We start from the raw sequence: 19,293 nt of genomic DNA on the forward strand, positions 1-19,293 counted from the left end.
TGTCACACAAAATCCATGTTATTGACCATCTCCATTTGATTATTACTCTGAAGACCACCGCTGTTGTTGTTGTTGTTGTTGTTGTTGTTGTTGTCTTTTCATAGGGGAGGTTTTTTTAATAAGCCTTCTTTGGCTTCTACCTCTCCTGCACAATGTTTAATTTGACTATTTTCATTGTTTATACAGGTTTTATAATGTGCAAATAAAAACTAACTAACTAACTATTCTGCAGCTGGTACCTAGCAATGTTTTTTGCATTGAGAATCAATGAGTAAGTTGGATTTAGAACATAAATAGCCACTATGTTGCCTGTACAGTAACGCAGTTTGTTTGACAGTGACAGTCCAGAGGGCAGGTGGTTCTGTGGCCTTCATCTCTTCACCCTGACAGGTGTGGTAGCTTTTCAACCCCATGTTATGCATCTTAAAAACTTCCCCCAGGCAGCTAGTTCAGTGCTCAGGGAACTCATTTTTGAAAAAAGGTGTAAAATTGTATTGGATGTTATAAACTGTGATTTCAGCCACTTTGAATCATTACTTATTTATATGACAAACGTTTCACACTTTTGAACCTTTCAGTCGTTAATAATTCATATAGCTAGTTTGGAGTTTTATATTGCAAAGAAACAAAAAGAACAGGCACCTTCACTAAGACTGTCAAGGTTTATGCGGTAATTCCACAAATTCCTTTAAATTTCATCTTTTCTTTTCTTTTTGACACACAGTTAACACTTTTTTGTCCTGACCCAGGGCTTGAATCAGTTGCCACAAATGGATCAGCTGTGGTCTTTGGCTAAACTGTCTCGGTGAACAATTACCATCCATCCATCCATTCATCCATCTTCTTCCGCTCATCCGGGTCCGGGTCGAGGGGGCAGCAGCCTGAGCAGGGACACCCAGACTTCCCTCTCCCCGGACACTTCCTCCAGCTCTTCCGGGAGGATCCCAAGGCGTTCCCAGGCCAGCTGAGTGACATAGTCTAAGGGAGTGCCCCGCCACCCTGCAGAGAACTCATTTTGGCCGCTCGTATCCAAGATCTTGTTCTCAGAGTTCATGACCGTAGGTGAGGGTGGGAACGTAGATCGACCGGTAAATCGAGAGCTTTGCCTTTCAGCTCAGCTCCTTCTTGACCACGACAGACCGATACGACGACCGTATTACTGCGGCCGCTGCACCGATCCGCCTGTCAATCTCATGCTCCATCCTTTCCTCACTCGTGAACAAAACCCCGAGATACTTAAAGGTACATTGTGTAGGAATTACTCCCATCTAGTGTTGCGGTTGTATATCGCAAGCAACTCAATGCTGCATTCACGTGAAATTGGGCAGACGACAGCTGCTGCACCTAACGGCATAAACAAGCCTCTATGTAAACAAGTGGTCCGTCAGCACGAGGCAAAACAATACACGTGACAATATGTTGTCATGGCGATGTGGTATTGTTTTACCGGCTTTCTCTCCACTTCTGTGACTAAAATGACATCTGGTTTGTTACCGACGGCCGTCTGCCCGACTGCACGTGAATGCAGCATCAGTGTAACGCTCCATTCCTCCTCACTGCGTTACCACGGTGACTTTTCACAGACGCCACCTCCACCTGAGCCGACAGCTCCGGTGTCTCCGCTGAGTTTCCGTGGTTACCTACCGTCACGCTGCCACTGAAGGTAAAAACATGGCCCCTGAAGGTCCTGGCTCCAGGAGCCAACAGGACAACATCATCTGCAAAAAGCAGAGATGAAATCCAGTGGGAGCCACTGAACAATTACCACCACTAGAAAAATATCCTTAAATGTACATTTAGAGGAAATAGAAGATGTATGATTAATTTGTGAATTTGATTTAATAGTTTAATAATGTGTACCATATATATAGGCATTTTTATTAATGTGTGAATGCTTTCATGTCATGTTTTTATGAGGACATTGGTCCCAAAGAATATCTATTCTCCCCCATCCTCCATCCCCCTGCATCCTCCTCTTTTTCTATAATTATCCCTATTTCTCATGTTCACCTCCCTCCTTCTCCTCCCTCTCCTCCTCTCTTTTTTCCCGCCTTCACTCAGCCCTTTGGAGAAGATATCCCACAGGTTACCGCACTTACTGCCTGTCGTGTTGAATGTTAATGTGGCCGGCTGATGCGTGCCACAGCGACAGGAGCAGAGATGCCTTGAATAGAAGAAGGAGGGGAAGGAGGGAGGGAGGGGGGAATAGTAGAATGAGAGAGAGTGTGTTAGAGAGAGAGAGAGAGAGAGAGATGAGAAAGACGGGGAAAGAGCAGGAGAGCATAGGACCTCAGGGGTTTTCAGGGAGGGGAGGGGAAGGTGAGGACCAGAGCGAGTGAGGGGAGGGATGGAGGGATGTGACGTGAGTGAGCGGGAGTATGGAAACTGATCATTGCAGGCAGCGCAGTGTTGGGTAATTGCTCTCTCTCTCTCTCTCTCTCTCTCTCTCTCTCTCCAGATCCGCGGCGATGCTGCTCTGACCAGACGCTGCCGGAGAAAAACAAACACTACCCCATCCACATACTCATACACTGACATGCAGCAGAGAGAAGGCTGCTGCTGCTGCTGCTGCTGCTGCTTCTCCTCCATCTCCTCCCCTCCATCACACACACACATGCACAGTCACACACTCTCTTACAAAACACCCACTCTTGCCTCCTTGCAGCTGAGAGAAGATCCAGAGGAGAGGACGCTGCAGGAATGAGCGTGAGGAGCTCCATCTGAAAACATCTGCCTGGAGGACTCCTCCCCTCTCTGCTCTCCTGGTGGTCAACTCCAGCGCTGCAGCAGGTGAGTGGCATGTTGATATCTCACATCGTCCGTGGTGTCGCAGTGGCCACTGAACGCACCGCCGGTTCCGCGGCATCAGATCTTCCGTCCGTACGGTGGATCCACGCTTGCTCTCGTGTCTCCTCACCACTGCACCACCGGAGGACGGTGGAGCTGATATGGATTTTTGATTATTGACAGGATGCCAGCCGGGTGTCTTCAGAGGATGCACTGCAGTTAGGCAACACTGGAGAGAGACAGAGGTGCAGGAATATAATGCACACATGCTGGTATTATGTATAAGATAAATTAGAAGCTGTGTGTGTGTGTGTGTGAGAGACATTAAACAACACCTAGTGTCATCTCCAGAGGCAGATCAAAGTTTATGAGGGAAGCTGATTCCCACGCACCCAGCGTGTTAACACAGCAGCAGCGGTGGCTGCACATCGCCTTGACTGTCGCTCTCCCTTATAAGTGTCCTGTATATAATAATAATAATAATAATAATAATAATAACGATGCTCTGTTAATAATTCATACAGCTTTTGTTTATGAAATCCTGCTGCCTCCTGTTGCGGCCTCCTCAAGGCAAAAAATATGGTGTCACTGGGGAGATGGATGTACACACACATAACATGACAACACAAAATGAGACACGGGGTCATGCCTCACTAAATTCACATCCGCGTTCATTAGTTACACACGCGCACACAGACACACGCATCCTCCATGTGAATGAACGCATCCACCTGTTGATCCAGGGTTTACGTTCCTGGTAATTGGAGAAATGATACACACACACACACACACACACACACACACACACACATACATACACAGATGCCCGAGTGACACCAAACATACAATTACACGCACACTCATTTTAGACCAGCAGTAGGAAAAGCGAGGTTATATAAATCTCACCAGCAGTGATGTGCTGCTAATCAGTGCAGCTCCACGCTGATGTACCATGTGTGTATATATATATATATATATATATATATATATATATATATATATATTCAGATTTTTGGGGCTATGATTTGATTCAAAATCGATTTTCGATTCAAAACGATTTGATTCCTAATGATTTCTGCTTCAGTCTATCGGTGTGCAAAGGATCCTCATGATCTACTCCAGTCTGCTTTGAAGACAGAATGACTAAAGTGTCTTTTTCACATTTATGGAGTTTTACATTTATCCATGCTTAGATGAACAATTCCATCTGTTGCATAAAAGCAATATCACATATTACTTAAGTAACAAAATTAAAAGTGCCTCTTTATTTTTTTTAAATAGTGCAGTTAAACATGCTGCCTTTTAAATTCCAAGGAAATGGATTTTCCTTGGAATTTGTTTAATTGTTTTATTTTTTTTAATCGATTTTGGGACATTTTATATCGATTCTGAATCGTATTAAATGAGAATCGTGATTCTTATGTGAATTGATTTTTTGGCACACCCCATATACTATATATACTGTACAGTATGTGTGTAAATCAACTTGGCAGCGTAAAACATGAGGTTGACACCTGGCTTCTATGAAATGACATATCAGTGTGATATGATGGAGGTTCCTCCTGAGTCTCAGCTTCATAATACAAACCTGTAAAACCGTGACATGAAATTCATTTTGGTACTCATATGATTGATGCTCTGTGCTTCCCCTTCCCTCCCAAGTGCATGATAAAGACAGCTGCAAACCTACATAAACATAGTGTGTGTTCCACCGGTGGTCTGAATGCTGTCCTAAAAGCTTCAGTTTCTTATTTACCTCCAATGAAATACTGGATGGTTCAGAAATATAAGTGCCAGCCTCCAAAAGCCCATTTAGCTTGAACTCTGACATGCTGTCATCATAACAACCAGTGAAGCTGATGTAAGGGTTGTTAGAAAGGCGCTTTTGGATGCTTTGAATGCCCAAATTGGGCTTTTTTCCCGCCCGTACAAGGACTCTCCCACTTGTTGCAAACATTTGATGATGCTCCACTGTGAGCTAAACACAGGAGCTGCTGTGTGAGGGAATATTTGAGTTGCTGTTTGTTTTAATTTCAGAAACACAACACATTCTTTCTTTTTTTTTATCAGTCAGAAATATCCCTGTGGATTATCTTGATCTGGAAGTGTTACAGAAGAACGTACACTTTACATTGCCAGATGTTCCAATGGTATTTTCTAATGTGATATTGCATGGCTTCGGGGAGCGTTGTGGGTTTATTGTCACTGGAGCCACCTGTGGCTGCTTATTAAAAAAAAGAAAGAAAAGTAAATAGTATCTGAAATTTTACTTACAGTCATATTAAACGCATGGACATGGAAATACAGGATATTAACCATCCATTGTCATCTGTTATACTCACTACAATGTGAGATTAACTTTCTTGTCAATTCAAATGTCTCCATCAACATGATGAATTCTGCGCTCAGTCTCATGTTAACGATTAATTCTCCATCCCACACTGCATAACAAATGTCTGAAATGTCAAGTTGTTGCACCAACTTTGATAGAAGAGCCATAAAGGGATATTTTAAATGCTGAGATGACAGCTGCAGAAACAGAGCCAGGCAGGAAAACAGGGAAGACTCACACAGAGTTGTAGGAATGGAGAGGAATCAGTGTTTCAATACATCACTGTATGTATTGATGAATCTACTTCTGACCCTCTACAATGCAGCAACATCTGTCTGGTTTGGTTGCAGGCTCTCATTTCAAAGCTGGTGCATTTAACCAGTTGTCTTTCTGTTTTTTTGTTTCACTGCCATTAAGTACAAAGAGATGTCTGTGGCTGTTAATGGGGCAGGTGATCTGATGCCTATTGTTGTTTTGTAGTGTGACGCTCCCGCTGCGTGTCGCTGCCCGGGGAATGCTCGACGGACGGAGAGACGAGGCCTGAACACAATGAGCAGCCAGGACAAATGGGTCACACTGACCCCAGCTGAGTTCGCCCTGCTGCAGGAGTACACACAGTGTGAGTAGGAGAGGTACTCTCTATGTCGGATGGTGTGTTTTTCTTTTTTTTTCATTATTGTTGCAAGCTCCTCATTTTCCAAGTGCCATATCTCACCATCATGCAGCCATTAGAGGTGCTAATTCTCCTGTCAACACTTTGTGTTAACACCAGAAAACCTTTTTTTTTTTTAGATCTCCAACCTGTGGTTTATTTCAGGGTCTTTAGAGAAGGATTACCATTTTGGCTCTGATAAAACATGACAGACGATGTGAGGATTATGTTGGCATGTACTGTATGGCTAATATTTCACGGTATAAGTTTTGCTATTGCAAACTTTAGCATTAATTGATGTTTACTTACCAGTCTTGCTGGTGAGCATCAGCCATATTGTTACATGTAGAGTACAAGAAGATATAAAACATCTTTTTAGCTGTGATATAACTTACAGTAAGACTAGGGTATGCGTTTTTGTCACTTCCCACTGGGTCACGCCCCTCTCAGTAGGACTGAGTGGCAAAACCTCCCTCAGCATCTTCTGTACTAGACAAAGTGAAACCGGGGGTAGATGACCTGTGGATTATCTGCTTGAATTAAGGCACAACAGCTCTTCCCCATTTGAGTTATCTTTTTAAAGTGTTGGCGTCATTCAAGCTAGAGTTTGCATCATGACAGGCTCACCTTATACTGGACCTGTGAGTTTGGGATGGGCCTCAGGCTTCAATGCTGTTGTTGTTGTTTTGGCCTCTACATGGTTCTCATGTCTGCTTTCAATATTATTCTATATGTCCAGTCAGATTTTGAATGTCTTTCAAGTTTTATCACGTCATTAATTCTAACATGTATGGTAGAGTAAAAGTCATTTTACCATAATGTCTTCACGTGAACGTGTATTAGAACGCAGGAATGACACAGCTGGCTCTTTTTTTGGGCTGAGAAATAATGTTAGTGAGTCGTCTGCATCGGGTCCGAGCTTCAACGCCCGTAGGTCGGACAGGTTGGGTTTTCATTTCGGGGTCATCCCTATGTTCCCCACTTTGTATGGGGCTGGGGAACATAGAACCCTTTTTCTAAAAAAAAAAGGCTCCTCTGTTCCCCGCTTTTCCCCAAAAGAACCAGGGGAACATACAATTTTTGTACCCATACCTGGAAGTGGAGTTGTGACTTTGCAGATTTTTGCCTATTTTTGAGTGAGAAGTTGAGTTGTGACTTTGAGTGAGAAGTGGAATTGTCCCATTGGTTGGGTTTAGGCAATGAAGAAAGGAGTTGGTTAAGTTTAGTAAAAAGACCAGGTAGAGGTTAGACAGGCCAGATAGATAGAGAGAGTCCAGATAAGTAGAGAGAGTCCATCGACCGGCAACAGCGGGGAACATAGGACCTTTTTTCAGAAAAAGAGTCCTATGTTCCCCTGTATGTAACGCTGCCACTCGTCTTTCTGATGTGACTTCCCCATGATGTGTTGTCCCATGCATACCGTCTGTAGACTGGATGCTACAATGACTTGGTATCTGAAAGTGATGAGGCCTGCTAACCGGCTAGCTGGTTATCATGCTAATCAACAGAATAAAAGGAGCAAAACAGAATGGTTGCTTCCCAATGGAATTAAGCTTGATGATAAAATTGTGATGCTTGCTCTAGGCCAGTAACAGCTATTAGTGCTATGTTGACTATTAGCAACACGAATATAGCTTCTTTAATGAAAGAGCAAATAATAATGTGAAATGTGAGGGCATGACAAACCTACAGACAATTATTACCTCAGTCTTCAGTTCCCTCAGTGCTACCGAAGATTTCATCTCTAGCCTAGGCTAATTGTTTAGGTTTACAGCCTGTCTATCATTGCACATCTAAACAGATCGCTTACTGCCCAGCTACTTAGCTGCTACAGTAGCTAATGAAGAAAGTGCAGCATTAGCAGCCAAATATTTCCCCAAGGATTCATAAGGGAATCAAAAGAAGCTGTAAAAGACGGTGTATAATCATTTAACTTGGTAGCTGTTTGCAATGTAGGTTTGCAACAACATCTTTATGAGGTGATATTACTGCTGCTCCTATCTTAACAAGAATATAATTACTGCTAGTTCAATACTTCTGAGTAGGCATCCTGCAAGGAACTAATCTTATACATTGCCTAAGGGTCTTTCTGCAGGTTATTGCCTAAATAAACATCCTTTATGACAGTGAGATACCACCAACTAGACAATATTCTTTCTTCCCTTTCTGTCACACTTTAACATCCTTAGGTACTTTATTTCTGTCACATTACAGCCCTGAGAATGACACGGCTAAGGTGTATCTTCAGTGTTTTACAGCTCCTGTGGTAGGCTACAACTAACTGGTTTAGAGCTGTGTTGAATTATTTTGGTTGTTGGTTTCTAAAAAGAACTCTGCAGCGTGAAACTGGACCAAACAAGTCACACTGATTATGCTAATGATCAAATTATGAATGTGCACAACAGGAGACATTGATCAAGCTACATTTACATCAGAGAATTTGCTTCTGTTGCTCACAACTTTGGTTGGCTTCATTATTATGTGTGGATAAGGATTCACCTGTCTTTATTTGTCAGCAGGATTACGTTCTGAGCAGGGTTGCATTGAACCTGGCCCAGCAGAATTGGGCAGAAACCAGAACAGACCCCCTCAGACTTTTAGCCAGATCCTGATCGTATACTATAAATTAATCATAAATATATATTTTTCTTTCTCTGTAGTCTGGTGTTAGTTGTGCGTCATCTGAGTGCCATTCTTGGAAACTTCTAATGACAAACAAAGATATTTTTGAAAGATAAAAGACATTCAGGATTAGCTGTATCTGATTCCTTTTACTGGATTGTCCACCTTAGGTTCTTTTGTCCTCGCACCATTTGTCAAGGCGTTGTTTAATGTAAGCAACTCCTGCTCTCCCAACTCCATCACATTTTGCACATTTTGCACATTTCGCACAATGTTGTGCGTTGTTGCTCCAGAAAGCACTCATGACACAAGTTAGACTGAAAGCAGGGGAGAAATACTTGCACAACATCAAAGCTTTCTAATTTAATCTCCAAAGTGGTCATTTTTAGGTCATGACATCAAGTCAACCAGAGTCTGGAAGTTTCCAGCTTCCAATGTTTGGATGTATTGGTGGTTAGCTTGTTTGTTAACAAGTCACAATGAGGAAATACGGGAAAAATCTGAGGTTTTGGGGTGAATTCTTCCTCTGTTGCTGAGTTAGCAGCTTGTGCCAAGCTAACACGCAAAGCACATCTTGGACCAGTCTGAAATGAATTATCTAAGCCAGTCATGGTAAAAAAAAGCAAAACAATGTTCAGCCTTTCCCTAAATGCTCTCTTCTCCTCACCTTGTGTCTGTGTTATGTCTGATGCAGTTTCACGCAGTTCACAAAAGTGTTTTAGCTTGAGGTAAATTTTCACTTCATCACTTCGGGGCTGCTGGAAAAGTTGGCATGAGTCATGTTTCTGCTTTCATATCTCAGTAATGCTCCTCACACATGGAGACAAATGTGCAATTCACGGTCGAGCCCCTCCCTTACGAAAGAAAAATATATTTACCAATATATTACTTGCAATATATTGTAATATATTGTAATATATTATTCTTCCATTACATTTTCCAATATATTATATATTGTAAATATATGGAAAAATATATTGATGACACATATATTATACAATATATTATATATTGCAACATATGGAAAAATATATTGATGACACATATATTATACAACATATTATATATTGATGTAATATATTGTAATATATTGCAATATATTGCAAAATATACAAAAAACTGCCCCTTTCAATATATTGAAATATATTAAACCTGAATATATAATATATGGGTTTATATATCCCAAAATATATGCAATTTTATATTTATAAATATCCACCATAATGTATTCAGATTTATATGATAAAATGTTATTGATAATATATGAAAAGATATAGTGTCACATGGTATGTTCAATATATGGTAGAATATATTTTAAATATATGTAAAATTATACATGAAATATATGTATGGCTATGTGTTCAATATATTGTGGAATATATTTAATATATGGAAAATTATATGGAAACAAAAACATGACATATGTGTTCAATATATTGTGGATGAATACTTAAATATGCAAACTGCAATATGTGCACAAACCTTTTATACCACATATTAACACAGACTGGTGTAATTTATCAAAAGCAACCTTTATTTTCTTTTAATCAGGCACAGATACTGAACCCAGTTTGAGGTAGGGAGCTATACAGGCCTATTAAAACCCCAACCAGGGTTCCTACAGCTTAAGCCAAGTTAATTTAAGACTTTTTTTAAAACCACTTGAAATTTAAGACCAACTTCATAATAAACACAAATGCAGAAAAAAAAGAAACACCTCACATCAATTACATAGGGTTAGGGACAATTTTACCCACTTTCCTATGTGATCCAAGGTAAAGTGACTGCTACATGAACATTGGATTGTGTCTCTTTCCAGCTGTCCTTTCAAAATAAATGCATAAAAAGTCCGGAGAAAAAAAAAAAAAAAACCCACACTGACTCGGAATCTGGTGGCTGTGAGAAAATTTTAGCGTTGACGGCCACCATAAAATACCACTTACAAGTGTTAAACATTTTTAAAGACTTTTGAAAAATTGATTGAAGACATTTTTAATGCCAATTAAGGCCTTGTTTTTTAGATTAATGAATTCAATGCCTTTTAAGACTTTTTAAGGATCCGTAAGAACCCTGCCAACAGGCCTGGCATATGGTCAGACAAAGGAAATGTGACTGACTCTACATTTCTGAACAGTGCAACATTTTTAAAGAATGCCATTGAACAGACAATACATATACTTTTGGAACTGTGGAAAGAAATAAATAGCCAAAAGAAAATTGATGTAGCAGATAAAGCAGATGTATGGTATGTAGCAGATGAAGAGATGTCCACCCTCCAATTGGTAGTAATCAGCTGGCTCCTTGGTGCATCTAGGGAAAAAGAGAGAAAAAAAGAGAGATTTTTTAAATATTATTTAAATTATCTGTATAAAATGCTCTGACGTCCTTTGCTTCATTCTAATGTTCAACCTAACATCAAACATCAGATCATTCACAGGGGGTTTGGAGGGGGGTGTCAAAGAGTCAATCGATTAGTACTCCGCGATTATCAAATACTTTCTCTTGAAATGCCTATCCCTACTGGAGTCCAGACTCCACACCAGTAAAAACAAGATAATAGACCACTAGTTTAATGTTAGTATTCAGTCGGTATTCAGCTGTATAGTCAATGATTTCCCTCAACTCTATCACTCAGTCAGCCAGCATCTAGTCTGGGGCCGTTGACCCGCTGTTTTGGTAGGAAACGGATCCAGGGCGAGAGAGACAGACCTTTCCTTCAAAATAAAAGCACCAAGCTAATAAAATGCGGTAAAACTCTTTAATTTAAGGAATATAATTTACAAGAAAGTCCCGAGCCATTAAATTGACATTTTGCTTTTATTGTATTACAAGTTAATGTTTATTCATGGTACCCCAGAATTTTGCAACTCAAATTTAAGACTTTTTAAGACCTTTTTAAGACCACATCTAATGAAATTTAAGACCAACCTCGCAACAGTCATTTTACGTTTGCCAACGCAGCATTCCATGATTTTTTGCAAGTAGATACAGTTATGTTTTGTTGCGATGTATCATGCAGATAGATAAAAAAATAAGACCTTTGTAGGGGTTGTAACGATACACATAAATCACGGTTCGGTACGCACCTCGGTTTTGAGGTCTCGGTTCGGTTCATTTTCGGTAAGAGAACAAAAATTGCAAAACATAAATTTGCTTGTTGTTTATTAGGAATTTTTCTAAACCAAATTACATGTTTTAGTCAAATGTAATTATTTTACTCACCTACTAATGCTATGTTGTGGGTAGATTCTGTCCCTGATACAAATAAACTTATTAAACTAAACCAAGCCATTATACAAAATATGAAAAAAAATATAAAAGGCTACTGTTGTAAAGTGCTGCCTAATAAGTTCAATAAATTATTCTCAAAATAACAAAACATACAGCCTTACAATGATTTTTTTTTTTTTTTTTTTTTTTACATGTAAAGTGCAGCACTAACAGTTCGAGCCAGTGACGGACTGACCATAGGGCAATGTGGGCAAATGCCACAACGGCTGCCTGACGATGCAACCGTTCGGCCGCAAATAAATAAATAAATGAATGAATAACGCGGGTCATCACGAGGCACAGTGCGTAGTGTCAACACAGCAGCGACGTGCGCCTGCTCTGGGCGCATCTGCAGCAGATCCACATGTACTGGAGCTTGTGCGCAACACAGACACAGAGAGAGAGACAGACAGACAGACAGACGGACAGGCAGACAGACAGAGAGGAGATAGGAGCCACAGCCCCCCCACCTCCACCTCCACCTCCATTCCTCCCAAAAGCAGGAGGGTCTTCAAGCCTCTGTTTTCTCGCTAGCGGTAGCATTAGCGATAGCCACGACGTAAACGGGCTGCACGTGTAGCTGCAGGCGGACTGTAAACACACACAACTTCTGTACCGAACCGAACGCCCCGTACCGAATCAGTTCAATACAAATACATGTACCGTTACACCCCTAGACCTTTGAGAATGAAATTTAAGACTTGTAAACTAAATTTAAGACCTTTTCAAGGCCTTAATTTATAGTTATCAAATTTAAGACTTTTTCAAGTTTTTAAGACCCCGCGGGGACCCTGTTATTTTATAAGTTTTATGTTGGTGAATACTTTTATTTTGGTGAATTTGGTGATTTCGGTATCAGCTACAGACAGGAACCAGAATGCAGACTAATTGGGAGGTAACTGACACCAGGCTCTTCGCTTGTCTGAAGAGCCTGGTGATGCGAGGCTAGCCAGCATCAGTCCTGTGGAAATTTCAATTACTTCTGTATGGGATGGTGCTATACATTTAAAGCGATAGTTCACCCAAGATTGAAATTTCACTCATTATCTCCTCCCCCTCATGTGGACTAAGGGCTGGGAGAAGTTTCAGAGTCCTCCGTGGCTTCTCTGAGTTACAGGGGGTCTCGGCGTAGCAGTGCATGTCAATATAACGGTTGCAAATGGATACCAACTGTCTTGGTAACAAAAGACACACCAAAAAACACCCAAATACCTCCATGCTGCTCGTATGTAATGTCCGTCTTGTATTGAAGCCCCGAAACGCGAAATTGTCCGGAAAAAAAATTGAATAAGTCAATTTTTCAAGCTTGTTTTGTAGCGGAAGCTTCTCAAAGCTCCTCTTCCGGTTCGTCATATTTGGACGAACTGGGAAGAGAACAGACCCTGGTTCGTCCAAATATGACGAACCGGGAAGAAGAGCTTCGAGAAGCTCGAAAAATTGACTTATTTCATTGTTTTTGGGACAATTTCGCATTTCGGGGCTTCAATACAAGACGAACATTACATACGAGCAGCATGGAGGTATTTGGATGTTTTTTGGTGTGTCTTTTTGTTATGGAGACAGTTTGGTATCCATTGCAACCGTTATATGGACATGCACTGCTACGTCGAGACCCCCTGTAAGAGAGAAGCCACTGAGGACTCTGAAACTCCTCCCAGCCCTTAGTCGACATGAGGGTGAGTAGATAATGAGTGCAATTTCAATTTTGGGTGAACTATCACTTTAAAAACTTGAACTGAAATTAATCTGAACTAGGTTTAATGAAAAAATTTAAGAAGCAAAATGCATTTGCCATAATTCTTGGTCTGTTTGCCTACCTGTTTGCATGTTGAAGTCTGTACCCCATCATCTTTTGCTCTATTGTCACTTCGGGTTCTCCAGCACGATGATCTCATGGGTAGAGCACTGCTGTGGGTCCTTGGCTGTGTAAAATACAGATTGACATAACAAAGAGTATTCAGTCAATTAGAAACAGAGTAAAACATTAATTAATCAAGGACAAAAATATCTTTAGCTGTGTCACAGTATTAAGGATAGAATGATTTTTTTTATTTTTTTTTATTTTGCGGCTGATCCTGATTATTATTACTCAAATAACACTATATTTAGAACTAATATCCTAATGAAAATTACTGCCACATATCTTTGACTTTAAAGTTTCTATTATTTTGTCCAACCTATGAAGGGTGAATTGAACTTATTACACCTGTGTGTATAAACTGGATTCACTAATGATGGCTTATTTGCAGGCTATATCATTTTCAGCTGGATGACTAATACTTCATCAACCGAGTATACACTAATATCAGTGATACTTTACTTTTATTAACAGGAGTGAGTATTAGTAACCATGCTAAGAGGCCACAGTCAGTGTAGTGTCTCATCTCCAGTAGTTTCTGTTACTAGCAGAGTTCATGTTGTTTTCTTCTGCAGCAGAGTGCGTTTTCTAAAGCAGTGGTTCTCACACACACACACGCGCGCGCCGCGAGTAGCCGCGAAGCAGCGAGAAGCGGAGCCCTTTGATGTTAACGACTGTGTCACACCGGAGCCACGTCGCTCCGGTCCACAGCAGCAGCGGCGCGGCGCGCGAGCCGCGAGCTAACGTTATGGCCGCGAGCGAGCCTGTCAAGCCGGGCAGGAAGTCGCACAAAGAAACAGCGGAAGAATCCGGTTAATTTTCAAAATAAAACACATTCCGCCCCCCCCCCCGTTTGGGAACCACTGTTCTAAAGGAACTTTCACTTATGTTTACACAGTGTTCAAAACAGTGTCTTAAATAACTCAATAAACAGCCCATGAAAAAAATATTTTTTCCAGCAGATATCTTTGTTACAACATGACTGAGCTAATTGGAGTAGTTTCATGTTGTGTCCGACAACGGGAGGGTTTTAACAGCTGACGTCCTGGTGTTAGCTTAGCTGCTGCTGTTAGCTGTCAGCAGCAGCTAAGCTAACGGCTACGATAGCCATGACTAGTTGCAGAGGCGTGCACACAGAAGTGGTGGTGTTTGTTCGGTAATTCGTTTTGTAGATTTAACAAACATCAGATTAGTCAGGGCGGTTTTGGCAGCCCGGAGCCTCCACATTTGGTGCCTACACCGGTGGCTAACGCTACCAGTTAGCCGCTAACGCTACCAGTTAGCCGCTCGCTAGAATGCTACTACGGGGTTGAAAGCCGGATAGCTCATGTGCTAATGGCGATTAGCTTTTCTCTCTTTTCTTTCTAACCCTTTTCTCTGTAACACGTTAATGAAGCCATGTACCGGCTGAAACATCCTCCTCACCGTTGGTTAGAACAAGGAGATAAGAAAAAAAACCCTCCATGGTGACATGTCGAGACATGTCCAGGACTTCACATCCGTTAACGTTACACAGCCCCCCTCCCTCTCACCAGAGCCTGCCTCGTTTGAATCCCTGACACCAACAACGCCACAATAATAACAGAGAAATATCTTACCTGGTATTTTTTGCAGGATTTAAATTCACTCAAGCTCTCGCTAGGGACCAGGTTCCAGCCCGACTGTTTGTCCATTTATCCGTAATCGTAAAAATAATCCACATGACCTGGTCATTCTTGAACGACTGAAGTGCGTCGCGGCGGTTCCCGTTTCACAGCAGCAGTAACGGTTATTTTCAAATTTGGCGCCGGAAAGGCGCGCACAGCTGTCATTGGCCAAGAGCTTATTCAGTCAGATCAACCAATCATGTTCAATGCTCACGATGAGACAGCCAATGGATTTTGTTTCATTGTGGTAACATTTTATTTTTATTTTTATATCTAATAAAAAAAATAATTCCTGACCTGCAATCGGTTCACAGACCATTGCTAAGTAAAACACACCGTTGCTAGGGTCACCGCTCTGATCAGAGGACACAGAGGAGGAGAAACTATGCAGGATATTTACTTTAATTGAATTTTTTACCTTCAGCTTCGGACCTAATTGTGATTGTTAGATAAATTACTTAACTTGTTACAGGGGGGCGGGGGGGGGGGGGGGTTATAAGTATACACATATACTATACTATATACTATATTTTTTAAATGTTTTACACACACATATATATATATATATATATATATTATATTATATATATATATATATATATATATGTGTGTGTGTGTGTGTATGTTGTATAAAATATAAACATTTAAAAAATATATAGTGCCTTTTTGGCCTTGATCTCAATATATTTTTCAATATATACACATATATGATCCATGCATATATATGAAAATATATAAAACATTAAAAAAATATAGTGCCTTTTTGGCCTTGATTTCAATATATTTTTCAATATATACACATATATGATCCATGCATATATATATAAATATATAAAATATTTAAAAATATAGTGCCTTTTTGGTCTTTATTTCAATATATTTCTCAATATATACACATATATGATCCATGCATATATTGCAATATATTGGAAAATATAAAAATTAAATCCCATATATGGGAATATATTGCCTAATATATCACATGATATTTTCTAATATATTGCAATATATTTTTCTTTCGTAAGGGCTGCCAGACGCACAAATACAAATTCGCCCTGATAGCATCAGACCACGGAGTTAACAATAACAAGAGTGTTCCCGTGTCTGCGCTAAACTGTGGCGCAATTCAATTCACCGTGGTTAATCTCAAACATTCCTTGTTCTAATGATAAAAATTTGACGTCCTAATTGGCGCCGGCTCGTCCCTCTGATGAAGGAAGCTCAAGCTGCTCAAGCATTTAATCTGCGAGCTGCTGTTTGAGCTCTGAATGATTCATTCGTAGAAGAAATAAAACGACAAATGGCTCCCATGCTCACCAGACTGTGCTCTGGATGCCTGGAGTTTATGTTACGCTCCAGCATGTTGACACATTTCATCATTTGAAACAGTACCAGGGATGGAAAATATGACGATACCTGGCAGGCCTAACCACAGGATGCTGTGCACCACCCACACATAGCTGAGGACCGGCTGCGGACGCCAGTCACGGTAAATCGTTCGGAGGAAGACGAACGATGAAACGAACCGTGGACAAGAAATAGAGCCATTCATTGTCCAACTCCCTTTTTTTTTGAACGAGTGTTTTTTGTGTCAGCTCTTGTTTTTGTGTCAGCTCCCTTTGTACGACAGCATGGTAGATGGATACATGCACACTGTTGAATATTCTTTCAGCTATTTTTAGTGCAAAAAACATGACATCTTGAAGCCTTTTCAGCCATTGTCTCTTGTATTTGCTATTCAGAGCACCGAGGATGAGCTTTAATAATTAATGCTCCTCACCCAGGATCTCTTGTAGCCGGGCTTTACTTGGTAATGACATTTCTCCCTTTAATTGCTCTGAGCCGGGTGCCAACGTTGTTCCTCACTCTGAGGGACTCCCCCTGCCCTCTCCTGGCGGATGCTGCGCTTGGAAGAGCCGGTCAGGTCGCGGTTGTTGTTTTCGTGTTTTGCAAATATTTGCTTTGTGGGTGGCCAAGCGAGAACATGTTTCAGCGACGTTAGCTCGAGATGAAAATTGTGTGGGAATAAGAAGCAAGAGAGCGGAATGAAACAAACAAAGCTGCAAGAGAGGAAACTCAGGAGTCTTTGTGTGTGTGTGTGTGTGTGTGTGTGTGTGTGTGTGTGTGCGTGCAGGCATGTGTGCATGCTAGACAGATTTGGATAATCATGTTTCAATGAGCTCTGGGCGACTCTTTGTGCGCTGTGCCGCTACAGGTTATAAAATATCCCATTCTCCGAGCCGCAACAATGGGCATCACATCGCCTCACCTTCCCTCGTCCTCATCTCCTCTCCTCATCCCCTCCTCTCCCTTCTTTCTCATTAAAGCGAGCCGCACACACTTTCATAACATTTTAATAGCTGCGCGCTGAGTTGGGCACCTAAGATCTGACTCACAACAATTAGAGTTTCTCTGTATGTGATATAATTGCTGCTGCTGCTGCTGCTGCTGCTGCTGCTGCTGCTGCTGCGGCTGCGGCTGCTGCTGCTGCGCGTAGTGTAGAGCAAGTACGGCCTCAGAAAGAAAGAACTTTTACCTTTTGAGTTGATACAAAACAAAACAAACCAAAACAAAAATGTGTTCAATTATGTTTATGAGCCTAAAAGCATGAAATGAGACTCGGCCCTCTGGTTGCTGAGAGACACACAATGGTTAAATCATTAGCCTGATCGAGAAAGTAAATTGTAATTCAGCGCTGCGCTGCGGTGCTGAATGACAGGCAATGAGTGGATACATAATCACTGCGCTGCTTCGTAATGGTCCTGTGTGGATGGCGTGTTAATAAAGACAGTCAATAACGATGACACACACTCGGTCCAGTGTGAGGCATTTATTTCTAGACAAACGCGTCCCCACAGAATCAAAGATCCAAAGCCATTAGTGCAGGAGGCGACAAAATGTGACAACCGACACAACACTGTTAAAAGGAGCAGATGCAGAATATCGGCAATTATTCTTTAGTTGTTTTTTTCACATTTATTTTACACAAAGGAGGTGTAACAGCGAATACAGGCAGATGGGATTGTGTGAAGTGATTATTTTGGGGGAAATTTGGCCTGATATTTGAAAACAAAAGCTGATTGTCTAGAATTTCTGGTCCACCTGTACCAGGTTTCACCATGTTCTACAGGGAAAATCAAACCCACTTTCAGTCCTTACCTGCAGGGTTGAACTCCCAACACACCTGCTGATAACCAATCAGCGACGTGCTGTGCAGTTTTATGGACAACAGCTTTCCCTCAGGATCTCTGGCTGCTCCATCCTGGCAGGTGGGAGCTTTTATTCTGAAAAAAACATTTCTCAGAACTGCTCACAAAACAGACATCTTTTTTTTTTAATTTTTATCAAAAGATCCACTTTTCTTTTTCTTGGTTCTGATTAAAAACCTGCAAAGAGATTCAGGGGGGTGGGGGAGGGGCCAATATGAGGCAGCGACTTAAACAACCATCTTAATGTAATTTGTGATGAGCAGGGATTAGTTTATACTTAGAGTTGAACCAGACCCTCCAGTGATAAAATGGTGCTTCTAATTAACTTCAGTAACATTAGAACCTGGTATCTGTGGCGCAGCAAATTGATTTAGCAGTAGGGCTCATAAACGCTCTGCAGCATGCAGTAATTATCACAGCAACTCTGTTCAAGTTATTTTTGTCTATGACTGAGAGCTAAAACATCCCCTTCTTCTTCTGAAAGAAGTAGAAAAACAAAATCCACCAGTGCAGGTCACATTATTTCACCTTGTTTTTAACACAAATGACTATGTTTTTGCATTGACTTGACAGCAGTCTTGCGTTTTTATGCCATGTCGTTTCAGGGGGGGAAATCACTAACTAGGTTGTTATTGAAACATACTTTTATGTATTTAACATCACCATAAGATACATTTTATTTTGCCCACAGTGATGAACCCAGAGATTATTTCCTGACTCAGATGTTTGGCAGAAAAATTGAAGTTAAAGGCAACTGTGGTTGTGGTTTCTGTAGAGGCACAATAATAACAAACCTGGCAACTTCCCTGTGATAATAAGGGAAGCATACAGCTGTGGTTCACCAACAGTCATCTCAGACGGCATCTCCCTACTTTTCAAATTTGGTTTGTGCACAGGTTATATGATGTGTGAAATTA

The 19,293-nt window shown here is 41.0% G+C and overlaps 1 protein-coding gene across 2 annotated transcripts in view; it reads left to right on the forward strand.

The window, feature by feature from the left end:
- Window positions 1-2,440: 2,440 nt before the first annotated feature.
- Window positions 2,441-19,293, forward strand: part of dgkb (diacylglycerol kinase, beta) — a 102,069-nt gene continuing 85,216 nt past the window's right edge. Inside the window, exons 1-2 of one of the 2 annotated variants that reach the window (XM_085803503.1) lie at window positions 2,441-2,790; window positions 5,600-5,738. In XM_085803503.1, coding sequence (XP_085659629.1) covers window positions 5,669-5,738 — 70 coding nt within the window. In that variant the 5' untranslated portion in view covers window positions 2,441-2,790; window positions 5,600-5,668. The remainder of the gene's footprint in view (window positions 2,791-5,599; window positions 5,739-19,293) is intronic. The other variant, XM_085803504.1, reaches the window with a different exon arrangement.

This window comes from Trachurus japonicus, chromosome 16, assembly GCF_045865225.1.
Source record: "Trachurus japonicus isolate A0001 chromosome 16, Traja_1.0".
NCBI lineage: Eukaryota > Metazoa > Chordata > Actinopteri > Carangiformes > Carangidae > Trachurus > Trachurus japonicus.